Raw genomic sequence first — 16,604 nt, forward strand, 5'->3', positions numbered from 1 at the left:
GAAATAGATGGTTTATGCCTCAATAAGATAAAGTTGCAGCCATGAAGTCCAAATAATAGTATAGTATAGATTTAGATGGTTTGACACCCAGTTGAAGATTCTTTCATATTTTTAATCTTTCTCACTCTTGTTTTACTTTTCCAATCATATGTTTGTTACTCTCTCTGTCTGTGCCTTATATTTTATACGAAGGGAATTAACTTGGGCCGCATAGAACTTGTGAGGGATGTCTTTGTCGTTAACAGCCGAAGGGAATTAATTTAGTCCACTTATAATTTGTGAATCCAAATGGGTTTTGGTTGCTTGTGAAAATTACTGTTTGATGTTTGGTACGTAATTTGTATTCAATATAATATAATGGGATTACAAACGATGAGACCATTCATTTTTAGTACAAGAAAATCACAAATTGTTTCGGCCATTGGATATGAAATCTAACATATTAAAATGTTATAGCTTTTCAGAAAATTTGTTTTGGACTTTGTGCTCAATTATTGATACGACCACTACTTACGTGTGATTAACAATAATTGTGATCTTCTTGTATAAAAATAAATGGTATCGTCATATACATTTTTTATAATAATATTTAATTATTTATTTTTTTTTTGTAATTTTAAACTATTTGTAGTTTTTCTGGCTAAAGAATGTAATTTTCAACAAATTACTTTTCAAAAAGATTAACTTATATGCAAAACTACGCATAAGTTTATCTTGAATAATTTTATAATACACATTGCCAAACAATATATAATTCATTATCAAGATTACTTTTATTAAATAGTAGTTGATTAGTGATAATGAATACTTACAAACATGTCCTTCATGGAATAATTTGTATACGCGAATGTGCTAGTAACTATTTCGAGGTCCAACACACATAGCTCTAGGAATTTTGAGACAATTTTTGTACATTTTAAATTTGGAATAAGAACCCCCATAAAAAAAAAAAAGACAAGATATCTTGAAGGCCTAAATCTACTGTCTGCCAAATGGACTACTTTCATTCACCAAAAATATCAAACGTCTTTTATTTTAAAAATTAAGAAGAACATAGGAAACTCTAGAATAAGAAAAATATTTATGTTTGGATAATGTTTAGCAAAATTGTTTCATGGGTAGGGACCTCATTTTTAAACTTGCGGTCCCCGATGTATAAAGCATCTATTTTAAAGATGGATGCAAATAGGTGGTCCATTTAAAAACAATTGAAACAAACTGTCCAAATGCTTTCTAATAGAATTATTATTTATAATTTTTAAAATCTATTTATGTATTTGTAATCATAATTTCCATGTTAGAGATATAGAATTATTATTTCTAATTTTAAAAATTTATTTATTTATTTGTAATCATGATCTCCATGTTAGAGATTCCATGTCTTTAAAAATTAGGTCAAAAAATTCATCTCAAAAATTGATTTTTAAGAGGTGATACATTTCTACATGGACTCATAAAAATCGTGTCCTAAAGTTTAACGTTGTATAAAGTTTAACTTATTTTATTGGATTTTAAATCTTGGAGTATTCTAGAATGACTAAAAGGTATCACCATATTCATTTTTTCCTCGTCTGAACGTGTTTTTTATAAGCTATAAAAGAAGATCAATATAATATCCGTCTGCACTTGATGGCATGGTCTTTACTTTAAGAAAAGAGAAAGAAGGTGGTTCATTTCTTTTAATTGTATTGAGGGTTTAAAGTGAGAGAAAAAGATTCAGCGTTGAAATGGTCCATCCGGGGAAAAGGGTATGTTGAAAACGTTATGCAAATGTTTAAACTTTAAACCAGTGTACACTATTTATAGTCCACGAATGGTAAAGGTTCCCAAGAGAGAGATGAAGATGCAGCCAATATGAATATAATGGAGAGGCAAGAGTAAAGAGAGAGAGAGAGACGTGATGAATTTGAAAATAATAGGGGTAAGAGTAAACTGAGAGACTGTTTGTCAAAAGAAGAAAGAAAAAGGAAGAAGAATAAACTGTGTGAGAGAGAAAGAGAGATGTGAGGGAGCATGATCAAGAGAGGGCCTTTCTTTTTTTTCCTTGCACATTCCCTGCAGTCAATCACGGGCAAGCTTTTTATGCTTTCTCTACTGCATAAAACTTATATACTTTCCCCTATCCAACCATTCACTCTGAATGGACGGTTGAGATGACCCTAATCACAATTTCACGTCTTTACGCTATTTTATTTTTAATTTATTTTTTACAAAATATTTTGACACTACATTTTTGGTGTCCACTCCTATCTTAAACTCGTACTATAAAAATGTAAAAAATATATTCTCAGTAAATATAATGACCAAAATACCTCTTGAAACTTTCAGGGTATTCTGATCATTATATATATATTTTTTAAAAATGTAATATTGTTTTTAGGTGTGCCCAATCGAGATGATGACACATACCAAATTCACTTGATCTACTCTGAGGTGTCGGATCTAGATCAAACAATCAGTGGCTCACTTGATCTAAGTTGGACAGCTGGATAGGGGGAGCTCATATCTTCTATGTCGTAGGGGAAGTATAAAAATATTTTTCATAAATAAATGGAACGATAGAAATATAGAACTATATGAGAAGGAGAAGTCGGAAAAATTGCGCGCACCTGAAATTGGGGCCATGAAGAGTTTTATGTTAGGAGGTATTTGAAAACAAATTGAAGAGTGATCCTCATGTCAACATGTCATTGCGTTATTTTAGGATAATATTTTCCTACCGATAACAATTAGTCTGCATAATGTTCTCCAGTCAAATTTATCATTGAAACACTTGAAAACAGAAGATTGTATATTTATCTTGTACACGAAAATAACAAAACGTAAGAGGGTTATGACCTTTTTCCATGCTATCTAATTGTCCAATCTTACACATTGTGAACCATCGTACCTCGTTATTATTTTGACTATGGTTAACCATTCGTCAGTTACAACTGTATGCAACTGGTTCCTCAATAGTCAACTTGTAACAAAAAGAAAGCAAGCGCCATCCCTATTTGTACATAGGCTAAGGGCGTCTCTACATAATGCAAGCATACAAAGTACGCCTTAGGTACCCTTGAAAATACTTGCACCTTCTTTTTTGTTTTTTGGAAAATTATAGATCCCCAAAATGGACTTTTGTCTACCTCTAATATTTTTAATATCACATCCATAACTTTTTTAGAGTTTTTTTTTACTTTTATCCCCTAGTAAAAAGGTGATTGTGATAGCTTTAAAATATATTTTTATCTTTAATTATAGAATTTAAACTATGAAAAATATTGTAGATCAAGTATATCTATGAAAATTTGAAAATCTTGAAACTTGACGGTCCAAAAAATGTGTTACAAGATGCACTATTTTTAAAACTTAAAATCCATTTTTTTCTCATGTCCATGCATCTTGATATCAAGATGATCAATTTGAAGATATTTGGGCATCAAAACAACGTCTTCTGGTGGAATGTTTGAGGTGGGTCTAATTTGATTATTTAGAGCCTCGGCTATATAAAAAACTTTCTTGTTTTTAAAGAATAAACTTTCCTTCCCTTTTTTTACCCTACCCATTAAATCAATCTCTCTCTCTACTTGAGTAGAGAGAGACGTAAAGGGAAGGAAGGTAGTAAGAAAGAGCGAGCTAGAGAGAGAAGTCGGGCGGAGAAGAAAGAGAGAGAAGGCAGGTAGAGAAAAAGAGAGAGGGGGGGTGGGAAAAAGAGTTTAAAGGGTAGAGTAGAGGATGGAAATGGTAGTTTAATCTTTAAAACAGTGCTTTTTTTTTACTGGGGGTTAAAAGTAAAAAAAAACTATTATTGGCTCTTAGGTGCGGTAGAATGTTTATCAAGTTCATTTTTAGGATTTATATAATTTATTTTTTTTTAGATAGGTTAGTGGCAGAGAAGACCCCTTACCTGTTTTTCATTAAATAAAGATGAAAAAAATACAAAATCGTATTTTAACAAAAAAAAGAAAAGAAAAAAAAATGGGGTAATAAGATATATGCCCTTTCACGTGCTCTACACGAGTCTTCTCTTCTATTGACTCTTAAACACAGTGAAGGAAGATATTCCATATTTAAGCATAAATTTCTTTTTTGCATTTTCCATTAAGTAAAAAGTACAGTACTTCTCTATACGTAAATAGAAAGTTACATTTTTGCAACCCTAAACAATAAAATCAAGGTGTACTTAAAAAATCCAATGGAAAAAGGTGATCTTGACACCTCAACATCGAAATGTATGAATATGGAAAAAAAAAAAAAAAAAAACAAAAAAGAAAAGAAACTCTATTCTAAAATTATGCATCATGTTACACATTAACTGGACCATCCATTTTCAAGATTTTCATGTGTTTATACTTTATAGATCTACTTGATTAAAGCTATTTTAGAATTTAAAATTTTACAATTAATGATGAAAATAGATTCTCAAGTCAGCCTAAGCTTTTTTTTTCATCAAAATTACATCTTATGATAAAATTTAAAGGTGCGCTTTACTTTAAATATTTAAAAGTTGCAACGTTATACAAACCACACTCCTTAAAATAATACCAAATATTTCCTCAAAAGTGAAAAACTGAAAAATAGAAACAAGAGAGAGATGAATCCAATGTTAGTGGTTTTACATATATATATTCTTTTGGGTAATTTAATGAGGATGACAGGCTCCAACCCAATTTAGTTAGTAGTTGTCGAAGCGGTCAGTGGGTATGGGGAAAGAGATACGAGCATACGAATCTAAGGTGCGCTCTTAGAAGAAAAAGAGGGGACCCCAAATTCCCTTTCAATGCTCTGGTTGAGAGAGAGAGAGAGAGATGACCCACCCCATTACCCCAAGGTTCCATTCACACTACTGACCCATAATAAATTAATGGTCCTCATAGACTGGTTCAAAACCCCAGTCTAAACTTCATCCGACACATTATTTCCGCTCCCTCTCATCCTCTCTCTTTTGTCTCCAACTCCACTTGCTTCTCTTCTCCAATAACCACATCTCCCATTCGACCCCAACCACTTCTTTAACACTCATAAATACACACTTTCTCTCTCTCTGTGTCTCTGTATGTGAAATCATGGGCAACTGCATGGAGACCTGCAACCCAAGTCTAGAATGTGGCCAACAAACAAATCCAGAAGAGAGAGAAGAAAAATGGGCATCTGGTGATGGTGGATTCAGAGATAGTGGTTTTCAGGATGGTAGTTTAGGGTATGATAGTGGCCTTAGGGATGGTGGTATCAAGGTTAAGATTGTTGTGACAAGGCAAGAATTGGAATGGTTGGCTCTCAAGTGTAAAGAGAAGGGTGGAATGAGGGTTGAAGAGTTGTTGTTAGAGATTAAAAAGAGTAGAAGTTATGGTTATGATAGTGGTGGATTCTTAAAATCAAGTAATGGAGTGTGGAGGCCTGGTCTAGAGAGCATCATGGAGAGCCCTGAAACACAAAGTGTGGAGATGATCAGATAAAGTTTTAAGCTTCACTCTTTTCTAGTTTTTTTAGTGTTGATCTCTTTTGAGACCTCTTTTTGTATATTCTCTCATGTTTTTGTATGTAGTTTTGATCTTCATATTAATAATCTCTCTCTCTCTCTTCCCCTCTCTTTCTCTCTCTTAAAGCCTCACCTCAAATCCTCTTCCCGAAGGCACATTGGGCATCAGAAACCCTTATAACGACTCTAAGATCTATTCTCTACACCGTGAATAAATTTTGAAATTTTCAAAAGGGTGTCGTTTTCATAAGGGTGTAACCTCAAACAATCAAATTAAGACGCACCTTCTAATTTTATCATAATAGATAATTTTGATGTAAATCTATAAACATATGAAAATCTTGAAAATAAACAGTCTAGATAATGTGGTGTAAGATGCACTATTTTTAGGACTCAAAATCTTTTTCTTTTCTATAGTCATACATCTCGATGTTGACATGATTGATTAGATGGCTTTTCAATATTAAAATATCCTTTTTCGATGGATTTTTGAGGTGCATCCATAGTTCTACATTTTAATGTTGCAATCTTAAATAAACCTTTTCCTTTAAACAATGATACAGATCTTGCAAATCTTTGAACACTTATTTTTTAGGGTGAAATGGACGGTCTAGATAATTTGTTATAATATACACTATTTTAAGATATTAAAATTCTAATTTTTTTTTACAACAATAATGTTCAAGTCGAGATGATCGTTTTAAAAGTTTTTCAATACTTAAATTTTCGATGATTCATGAGTTGAGGCTTTATTTATTTTTATAGGGTTGGGGGCCTATCAAACCGTTTTCCTTCATTTAAATCTTCTCTTTGCATAAAATATACACTTTGATTAACAGCGGATTCCTTCGAGGATTTTCTCATACAACGTGCCCTGATGGAGAGAACAAAATTTGACCATGATAGAAATAAGTTCAAGATTTCCTTATTTGAGGGAAATGTACCTTGTGTGTCTCATATTTTGAATGCTATAACTTGGGTGTCCTCACGAGCAAGGGTCGCAATGGGCCGGGCCAGTACATGGCTAGGTCTAGGATCCTAGAGGACAGGCTCGGGCCTGGCATGGGTGTACCCAGCCCATAGGGCACCGGTCGTTACCACTGCTCAACAAACCGGAAAATGAGATAATTATTAAAGATTCATATATGTGGGTCGTTTTTTTTTTATTATTATTTTTAATAGCTCAACAAGGAAGGGGTCCCCTAAATTTGAGTTGCTCTTGCCTTGCAAGTAGCATCTCACTCATGTTCCACTTCGACCATGGTTGGATTTGAAACAATTTTTTATTTAAAGGAAAAAAAAAAAGTCAATAAAAAAAAAAAAAGAAGGTTTCCGATGTTTTTTTATTGAGAGAATTATTTTCAAATTTTCCTTTGTAACTTTTAGTTTGGGCAAGTAAGTCGTCGTGTTTAATTTTTTAGGGAATCATTGTCCATTCGTTTTACCAACTCTTGGATGTTTCTCACTATCTCCTCCACTCAATTGGGAAAATCATAAATATATTAAACAATCTGATTACCCGTTGAATTCTTCTTTTTTTATTAAGAATTTGATTGTTTAGAGGCTAGGCTCCATATAAAATTTTGCCCTTTATTAAACGCCGTGAATTCGAATGGTTTCATGCCACATGTGACGCGCATGCAAATAGTAAAATCCTATGTAGGATGATGCCCTGTGACGTAATAAATAGGTGAACGATAATAAGGAAAAAGCAAACTTGATCAACTGTAAACTTTAATGGTTTTAATCATGTACGTGTAGTTGCTATTGGCCAACCCTTTAGGTTGGATCTCGTGACAAAACATTATGGTGCGCTTGGACCCACAAATCGTAGCCCAGGATTTAGTGGTCCGCTAAGAGGCATAGCATTTTGAATCCCACAAAATTAGGGGAGTGGTGATACAAGTCGCAACAAAATTAGTGTGATACAAGTTGCAATACAACTTTTTGCCAGTAATGATGGTAATCAGTGTTTTTTAAAATCTAGCGATTTTCATCTCGATTGTTGATCTTAATGTGAAATTGGTAAGGAAAAATTGGTTTCAAAATGCTTTCGGTCTTCCACTCTTAAACCCTTCTGTTTGTTTTTGTTCTTTTTTCTTTGAGCATATTTAATTTGTCTTTGGTCCACCATCTTCACTCCATAAATTTTTTTTAAAATATTTATTATTATTATTATTTTTATTTTTATTTTCTAGATGACCGATCCGAAACGATTTGAACCACCAATCCTTTCAATTCATATTAGAATTGGGGGTAGAGGAACCGCCCTGCCGATCTAATTTTTTAAAGGCTGATGATAAGGAGGCAAAATTAGCACTAGAGTGATGAAGGAGAGCCAAGAGAGAGGAAAATCTTTTTTTTTTTTTTTGATAAGCAAGCGGTAGGGGTGGCAATTGGGTTGGGACGATATGCGGACCCAAATATTGAAATTAAAAGTCGGGTCAAAGTCCAAATGATTTGAACCTAACACTTATGTTGTGTTGGGTCCATCCTAGACGTTATCAGGTTTGTCAGAACATGGTAGATATCGACCCAACCCTATGAAACTTGATATTTGTATACATTATATATGGAAATGTATATAATGAGTCCATTTACTTTTAATATAAGGAGGTCACAATCATCATTGACTGTTAGATTTAAAATCGAGTAGTTGAGGATATGTCATACACTTTCATTTATTAGATTTCATATCTTGTGGCTAAAAGTGATTGTGATATCCTTGTACCAAAATCAATGGTCTCATAATATATGTAATTTTATTTATATACTATAAAATAAAATATATTTATTTTTTATCTAGACCCAAACCCCACTGGATCCAATGAACTAAAACCCCAATGTTCTAACCCAATAAGGGTCTAGGTGAGGTCTAGGTCCAACTAGAGACCCATTAGGGGTCCTCGTTAGGGTCCTACCCAAACAACCCAACACCCATTAACCCATCCAGCAAGGTGGGGTTTCTAAGTGTACCCCATCCGTCGTATTAATGCGGAGGAAATTTATAAGAGGTGAGATGGACTTTTTGTAAAGTAACTTTTCTCTTATAGTTATAGAAGTACTCACTGCATGTACTCCTGTCGCTCACTTTAATTGATAATTTATATTCTCATCTCTTGAGAGCAGTGTTTAAGTCCGGTTCGACTCGAAAATCGCCACAGGCAGATCGCATCGGTAAAAAAAACGGGAATCGTTTGGTTCTAGATAGAATCGGAAGATTCTGTACAGTGACTCGCCGGTTCACTGTACGGAATCGGCGAGTCTGTACAGAGAATCGACGAGTCCCGTACGGATTTTTTTGTTTTTTTGTTTTTTTGTTTTTTTTATTTATTTTTGTTTTTTTTGTTTTTTTTGTTTTTTTCTTTATTTGTAATCCATGATAGATTTTTTTGCAATACTTGATCGATTTTTTTGTAATCCATGATCGAATTTTTTTTTTTTTTTTTAATGCATGATCGAATTTTTTGTTTTTTGTTTTTTTTTGTAACCCATGATAGAATTTTTTGTAATCCATGATCGAATTTTTGTAATCCATGATCGAAATGTTTGTTTTTTTTCTTGTAATCCATGATCGAATTTTTTGTTTTTTTGTTTTTTTTTTGTAACCCATGATAAAATTTTTTGTAATCCATGATCGAATGTTTTGTAATACATGATCGAAATGTTTATTTTTTTTTTGTAATCCATGATCGAAATGTTTGTTTTTTTTTTGTAATCCATGATCGAATTTTTTGTTTTTTGCTTTTTTTGTAACCCATGATAGAGTTTTTTGTAATCCATGATTGAATTTTTTGTAATCCATGATCGAATTGTTTTTTTCTTTTTTTGTAATCCACGATTGAATTTTTTGTTTTTTTTTGTAATCCATGATCGAATTTTATGTAATCCATGATCGAATTTTATGTAATCCATGATCGAATTTTTTGTAATCCATGATTGAATTTTTTGAAAATTTGTGATTTTTTTTTTTAATCCATGATCGAATTTTTTTTTGTAATCCATGATAGAATTTTTTGAAAATTTGTGATTTTTTTTTTTTAATCCATGATCGAATTTTTTTTTGTAATCCATGGTAGAATTTTTTGAAAATTTGTGATTTTTTTTTTTAATCCATGATCGATTTTTTTTGAAAATTTGTTATTTTTGTTTTTTAATCCATATTATTCAAAGAGAAAATGAGAGAGATGATGATTCTGAGGCCACCCTATCCCAGCCATATTATTCACATATCGAGTCCCAACAGCAACAGTGTAGGGATGAGCACGACAGTGCAGGTGAGCATGAAGGATGGACAATCTTCGGGGATTTTAGATTGGGAACACAACAAAACACTAACACTCAGGGATTTGGGAATAGTCAGACGCCTGCTAATATCGATGATTCGTTTTTAGATCGAATCAATGAATTGTTAAACGAATTCAATCAATGGCACCAGCGTGACCAAGAAGAACAATAACGTCGTCTATCATTTTATTTTTAGATCATATGTTACTAATTTTACTCTTTATTGTAGTCTATGTATGTTGATATACTTATTTCATGATAATTATATGTTTATCCTTTTGTGTGATGTAAATTAAATGCTGAATGGCGGTTCATGCAGGGAAAGAACATATCAATATTCGCATATTTTCAAAAACATGAAAATTCTTAATGGAGTACCATCATTTCTTATTGAATTGCTAAAAAATAATATTTATAATGAATTTTAATAATTTTTTCGGATTTTTTTTAAGCTTTATTCGAACCGATTCACCCGATTCCCTATCCGGATCGTAGATTCGCCGATCCGGATCGATTTTTTGAAGCCCAATCCAGGTCACCGATCCTTTTTTTAAACCATTGCTTGAGAGTGTTATCATTTCCTTTCGAATACTATGTTTGGATCTTCTATATCATCTCCCTTACTGTCCTTTAATTGTAAGATGATGATTATTTTTTGATATTCAAATTCTTTTTTGCCAATCCAAAAGAGTGGGGAGGGAGACTCTTTAAAGCTTGTCTAGCGTCATCATCATCATCGAAGTCTTATTTCAAATATTTGAGATCCGTTACATGAATCATGTTCCGCCATTCTACTCATAAATTCAAGATTCAAAACAAGATTTAGCAAGATTTAAAACAAGATTAGCAAAGTTCTATGCTATCTGCCTGCTTAAGAACACCCTCATCTTTTACTGGGCTTGGGACCCGTAAAACCGGTTTTGTATATTTTGCTTCCATGTAGCTTCGGTGATTAATTTCTACACAAGTGCTGGCCAATACGGAGAGATACTTGTAGTATTCGATGTTGAACTTAATGAGATGCACCTAATGCACCCATGAAACTCCAATTTTTGCACTCTACCGGTAGTTGAAAGCATTTCTTTGATACCCTAAATGGATTTCATATGATTATTGATATATAAAGAAGAAGGAGACAGAAAGTTGTGATTTTTAAATACTAGTAGTCACTTCAACCAAAAGATTTATATGCTCGCATTAGAGTATACCCTAGATTCACTCCCGGCGGTAGATCTTGACTTGGGAATATTTTTGAAGGAAAAAGTTTATATAAGAGTGAGGCCCTTAGCAATCAAATTAGGGCAGACCTCAAAATTCACTAAAAGAGGATGTTTTGATGCTGAGCAACTCTCAACTTGATCATATCGACATCAAGGTGTATGGACATGTGAAAAGATTATATGCTCGCATTAGAGTATACCCTAGATTCACTCCCGGCGGTAGATCTTGACTTGGGAATATTTTTAAAGGAAAAGTTTATGTAAGGGTGAGGCCCTGAGCAATCAAATTAAGGCAGACCTCAAAATTCACTAAGAGAGGATGTTTTGATGCTGAACAACCCTCAACTTGATCATATCAACATCAAGGTGTATGGACATGAGAAAAAATAAATTTCAAGTCTTAGAAATAGTGCATATTGTAATGTGTTATCTAGACCGTCAATTTTCAAAGTTCTCAATTATTTATAGATCTGCTCGATTTATATTATTTTTTAATCTTTAAATTTTATGATTAGAAACGGAAATAAATTTTCAGGCCGTCACAAATATTTCTAATACTGAAACAATATGTTTCGGTACTATGTAAAGGAGCTCCTTACTTTGATCGTGTAGGCCTCAGCTCTATACAAACCACACCAATTTTTAAAACCCCAAAATTTGAGAGGTAACATCCTAGACTAACCTTGGAAAAAAAAAAAAAAAAAAATCATATACCCATGTATGTGCCTCAGTCACAAAAATGGGCTTTTAGAAACTCAAAATCTATTTTTCTTATGGTAGTAATCTGAAATAGGGCTAGGGTCGTGGTGGTAGTAATCTGAAATAGGGCTAGGGTCGTAGTGGTGGTCTGAAAATAAGGCTGGGTCATGGGGTTGGGGTCCTAGCGGTACTAATCTGAAATAGTGCTGGGGTCGTGTGGTAGTAATCTGAAATAGGGCTAGGGTCGTAGTGGAGGTAGCCTAAAAATAAGGCTGGGTCATGATGGTAGTGCGATATGCCTTTCAGTTGAAGATCACAACCTCCGTTCATACTAACACTTTGAAATAATTGACTCTTTTCAAAATAGGTACTCACATATCTACCCAAAAAGCAAACAAAAGAAATTACAAAAGTCCAAAGTCCAACAAAAAAAGTAAACAAAAGAAATTAAAAAAGTCCATAGTCCAACAAAAAAAAAGTAAACAAAAGAAATTAAAAAAGGTCCAGAATGTAAACAAAAGAAGAAATAAAATGGGTCGCTTTTGAAATGGAAGGTTTTTGAAAAGGGGAAATATACTATGCGTGATAAGGAACATGAGCAGAATATCGACCATCCATCTTCATCAAAATGACGGTGGAGATAATTAGATAAGCCATCGTCTGCCTTATGGTTCGCTCAATTTTATGTTTTTTCCAATGGTTTAAAAAACGGATCGGTGACTTGGATCGGGTTTCCAAAAAACAGATCCGGATCGGCGAATCGGCGATCAGGATCGGGAATCGGGTGAATCGGTTAGAATAAAGCTTAAAAAAAATTTCGAAAAAATTATTAAAATTCATTATAAATATTGTTTTTTAGGAATTCAATAAAAAATGAGGGTACTCCATTAAGAATTTTCATGTTTTTGAATGAATATGCGAATATTGATATATTCTTTCCCTGCATGAACCGCCATTCAGCATTTAATTTACAGTATTTCGTGCTCATCCCTACACTATTGCTGTTGGGACTCGATATGTGAATAATATGGCTGGGATAAGGTGGCCTCAGAATCATCATCTCTCTCATTTTCTCTTTGAATAATATGGATTAAAAAAAAATAATAACAAATTTTCAAAAAAATCGATCATGGATTAAAAAAAAAATCATAAATTTTCAAAAAATTCTATCATGGATTACAAAAAAAAAATCGATCATGGATTAAAAAAAAAAAATCACAAATTTTCAAAAAATTCAATCATGGATTACATAAAATTCCATCATGGATTACATAAAATTCGATCATGGATTACAAAAAAAAACAAACAAAAAAAAACAAAAAATTCAATCGTGGATTACCAAAAAAGAAAAAAACAGTTCGATTATGGATTACAAAAAATTCAATCATGGATTACAAAAAACTCTATCATGGGTTACAAAAAAAGCAAAAAACAAAAAATTCAATCATGGATTACAAAAAAAAAAACAAACATTTCTATCATGGATTACAAAAAAAAAACAAACATTTCGATCATGTATTACAAAACATTCGATCATGGATTACAAAAAATTCTATCATGGGTTACAAAAAAAAAAAAAAAACAAAAAAAGCGATCATGGATTACAAGAAAAGAAAACAAACATTTCGATCATGGATTACAAAAAATTCTATTATGGGTTACAAAAAACCAAAAAATTCGATCATGGATTACAAAAAAACAAAAACAATTCGATCATGGATTATAAAAAAATCGATCAAGTATTACAAAAAAATCTATCATGGATTACAAAAAAAATAAAAAAAAAATAAAAAAAATAAAAAAAAATAAAAAAAAATAAAAAAAAATTTAAAAAAAAATAAAAAAAATAAAAAAAATCTGTACGGACTCGTCGATTCACTGTTCGGACTCGCTGATTCCGTACAGTGAATCGGCGAGTCACTGTGGGGAATCGTCTGGCTCTCTCTAGAACCGGACGATTTCCGATTTTTCAACCGATCCGGTCCCTTTTCGCGAATTCCGAGTCAAACCGGGCGAGTCCGGTTTGACTCGGCGTTTTTTAAAACGCTGGTTTTTTCCATTATGGGATGCATGAGCAGCAATAACGGCTCATAAGTGCCATCTATTGATGAGGATGAACAGTAGACATTGTGTCCGTGCGCCGCATGTTATATGCACCAGTACACAACATGTGAACCACAGTTACCAGGATCGGATTGACCTCCCAACCGATGAGGGTTATTGTTTAATGAAAATCAATTTCAGTGTTGTTCAGACTCGGTTGGATCGGATTTAAAGAAATGTAAAAAATAAAAATAATAATTTAAGGGTGCAGTTTGTATAGAGCTGAGGCTCTAAACAATCAAAGTAGAGCAAGCCTTCAAATAGTATCGAAAAATGTGATTTCAACACTGGAAATCTTTGTGATACCCTTAGAATGTATTTTTATCTTTAATTATAAAATTTAAAGCTTAAAAAATAGTATAGATTGAGCAGATCTCTGAAGCCTTAAAAATATTAGTAATTGACGCTCCAAAATATATTACAAGATTGTACTATTTCTAGAACTTGAAATCCATTTTTTTTCTCATATCCATGTATCTTGATGTCGAGATGATCAATTTGAGGACATTTGGTCATGAAAACGACTTTTTCTAGTGAAATTTTGGAGGGGGCTTAAATTCGATTGTTTAGAGCCTCGGCTCTATATAAACTTTTTCCTAATTTAAAGGGTGCAGTTTGTGTAGAGCCGAAGCTCTAAACAATCAAAGTAGAGTGCACATTGAAATAGTGTCGAGAAATGTGGTTTTCATATTGGAAATATTGGTGATAGCCGTAAAATATATTTTCATATCTAATTATAAAATTTAAAGCTTAAAAAACAGTGTAGATCGAGCAAATATATGAAAACTTGAAAACCTTGAAAATTGACGGTTAAAAAATGCATTACAAGATGCACTATTTCCAGAACTTGAAATCTATTTTTTTTCTCATATCCGTGCGTCTTGATGTCGAGATGATCAATTTGAGAATATTTGAGCATCAAAACAACCTCTTCTACTGGAATTTTTTAGGTACGCTCTAATTGGATGGTTTAGAGCCTCATCTGTACATAAACTTTTTCCTAATTTAAAATATAACATTTTGGAAAAAAAGAGTTATATGTGGGAGACACCATAAACCAAGGTGTATGGTATAATAGTCCACCCCAAAGGCACTGTTCATTCACATTGATGAATGGTGGAGAATAACCAACAGCTTTTTATAATAGGCTCAGTTAATCTCTCTCTCTCTCTTTCTCACACACACACACATACACACATGAACCCCCATGAAGATAAAGAAAGTCACTCTTACTCAAAGAAGTTCTTGAAGTATGTTATGTGTACATGTTTCTAAAGAGAGCCAACAAATTACAATCGTCTCTTCATGTGGCCTACAATCTCTCCTCCATTCAACAGAAGGATCTTCAATCATCTCTTAATGTTTTTGAAAGAAAATGGCCTACAATCTCTCCTGTATCCAGAGGGGATCTTCTTCTAAACTGTTAGCCCTAAATTTTAACCCATCACAATGGTAGCTCCTCAGGTATACTATCCAAAGTAGGCCTCCACATCTCATTAGACTGCGTCACATAGGAAGCTGTCTCTTTACCAATACTCAATCTCTTGATCTCCTCCAATATGTCCTCTACTGAACCTCCCTTCTCTCCACACTTTGACAGAAGTTGCGCCAATTCTTGCTTTGTGAGCACAATTTTGACCTTCAAAACGCCCTTCTCTCCACCCAATCTTTTGGGTGAAAATTTGCTCTTTTCCTCTTCCTCTTCCTTCTGAACCAAATGGTACACAACATTGGGGCTCATCATGTGGTCACTGTCCAATGGCTTTGTGGGCTCTTTTTGTGGTTCCATATCATGAACCATGACCTCACAGTTAGGGTGTTGGAGGAGGATATCCTTCACCATTATTGGAGGTCTGTATACCAAGACCTTTGCATCTTCTTCCCTAATCACTTTTATGATTTCTGCTCTCTCTGTCTCTCCATGAAAGCAGCTACCCACACAGTTTCCCATGCCAAAATATTAGAGAGAGATAACCAGGAAGAAAGGAAAGGAACCTGAAATGAGAGAGAGAGATAACCAGGAAGAAAGGAAAGGAACCTGAAATGAGAGAGAGAGAGAGAGAGAGAGAGATAACCAGGAAGAAAGGAAAGGAACCTGAAATGAGAGAGAGAGAGAGAGAGAGAGAGAGAGAGAGAGAGAGAGAGAGAGAGAGAGAGAGAGAGAGAGCTTCTCGCTTAGGGGAGAAGGGAGAGGAGGTTTAAGAGGAGCTTCTCAGTTACCAATTTCCTGCACCATGATGCATATTTATATATGTATATAATAACAATATTTCTCTATTTTGTTGCTTGGAACGCGGTTTGTCGCTTTATATTGGGTGGGACCCGTCAACTTGCTGAAGTCTTTCGCAGTCATTGGATTGACTTGTATTCTTCCTAAGCTGAAAAGGAGCAACAACTTGGACTAACAAATCGTATAGAATAGTTGTGATAAAAAAAAAAAAGGGTTAGGTTGTATATTATTGTTAGAAATAAAAATAAAGTTGTGAAAATTATGAAAAGATCAAATGATACTGAGAATTCAGAGGTATTAAAGGGTGCGATTAGTAAGATACACTTCCAAACTTTGTCAAGAGGTGTAATTTTGGTGTCCAAATTTTTGGATGGTGTGAGAATTTATTTTTATTTTTAATTATAAAATTTTAAACTATAAAAATAGTTTAAATCAAGCAGATCTATAAGCGTATGAAAATATTGGAAATGGACGGTCCATATAATGTGTTATAAGATATAATATTTTCAAATATTAACTCTCTCAAAAAAAAAAAAGATATAATATTTTTATGATTTGAAATATCTTTTTTTCTCCATCTCTATATGTCTTGATGCCGAGATGA

At 33.3% G+C, this 16,604-nt stretch overlaps 1 protein-coding gene across 1 annotated transcript; it reads right to left on the minus strand.

The window, feature by feature from the left end:
* Positions 1 to 14,984: 14,984 nt before the first annotated feature.
* LOC18442402 (uncharacterized) lies at positions 14,985 to 15,985 on the minus strand. The gene has a single exon (XM_006852620.4). The coding sequence runs from the start codon at positions 15,719 to 15,721 to the stop codon at positions 15,215 to 15,217; it is 507 nt and encodes a 168-aa protein (XP_006852682.1). The 5' UTR covers positions 15,722 to 15,985; the 3' UTR covers positions 14,985 to 15,214.
* Positions 15,986 to 16,604: the final 619 nt, after the last annotated feature.

Source organism: Amborella trichopoda, chromosome 1, assembly GCF_054954075.1.
Source record: "Amborella trichopoda isolate Santa Cruz 75 chromosome 1, AtrichopodaSantaCruz75HAP2 v2.0, whole genome shotgun sequence".
Classification (NCBI taxonomy): domain Eukaryota; kingdom Viridiplantae; phylum Streptophyta; class Magnoliopsida; order Amborellales; family Amborellaceae; genus Amborella; species Amborella trichopoda.

Bases quoted from the DNA above. Each gene is read 5' to 3' on its own strand.
- LOC18442402 (XM_006852620.4), bottom strand. From the start codon at position 15,721: ATGGGAAACTGTGTGGGTAGCTGCTTTCATGGAGAGACAGAGAGAGCA.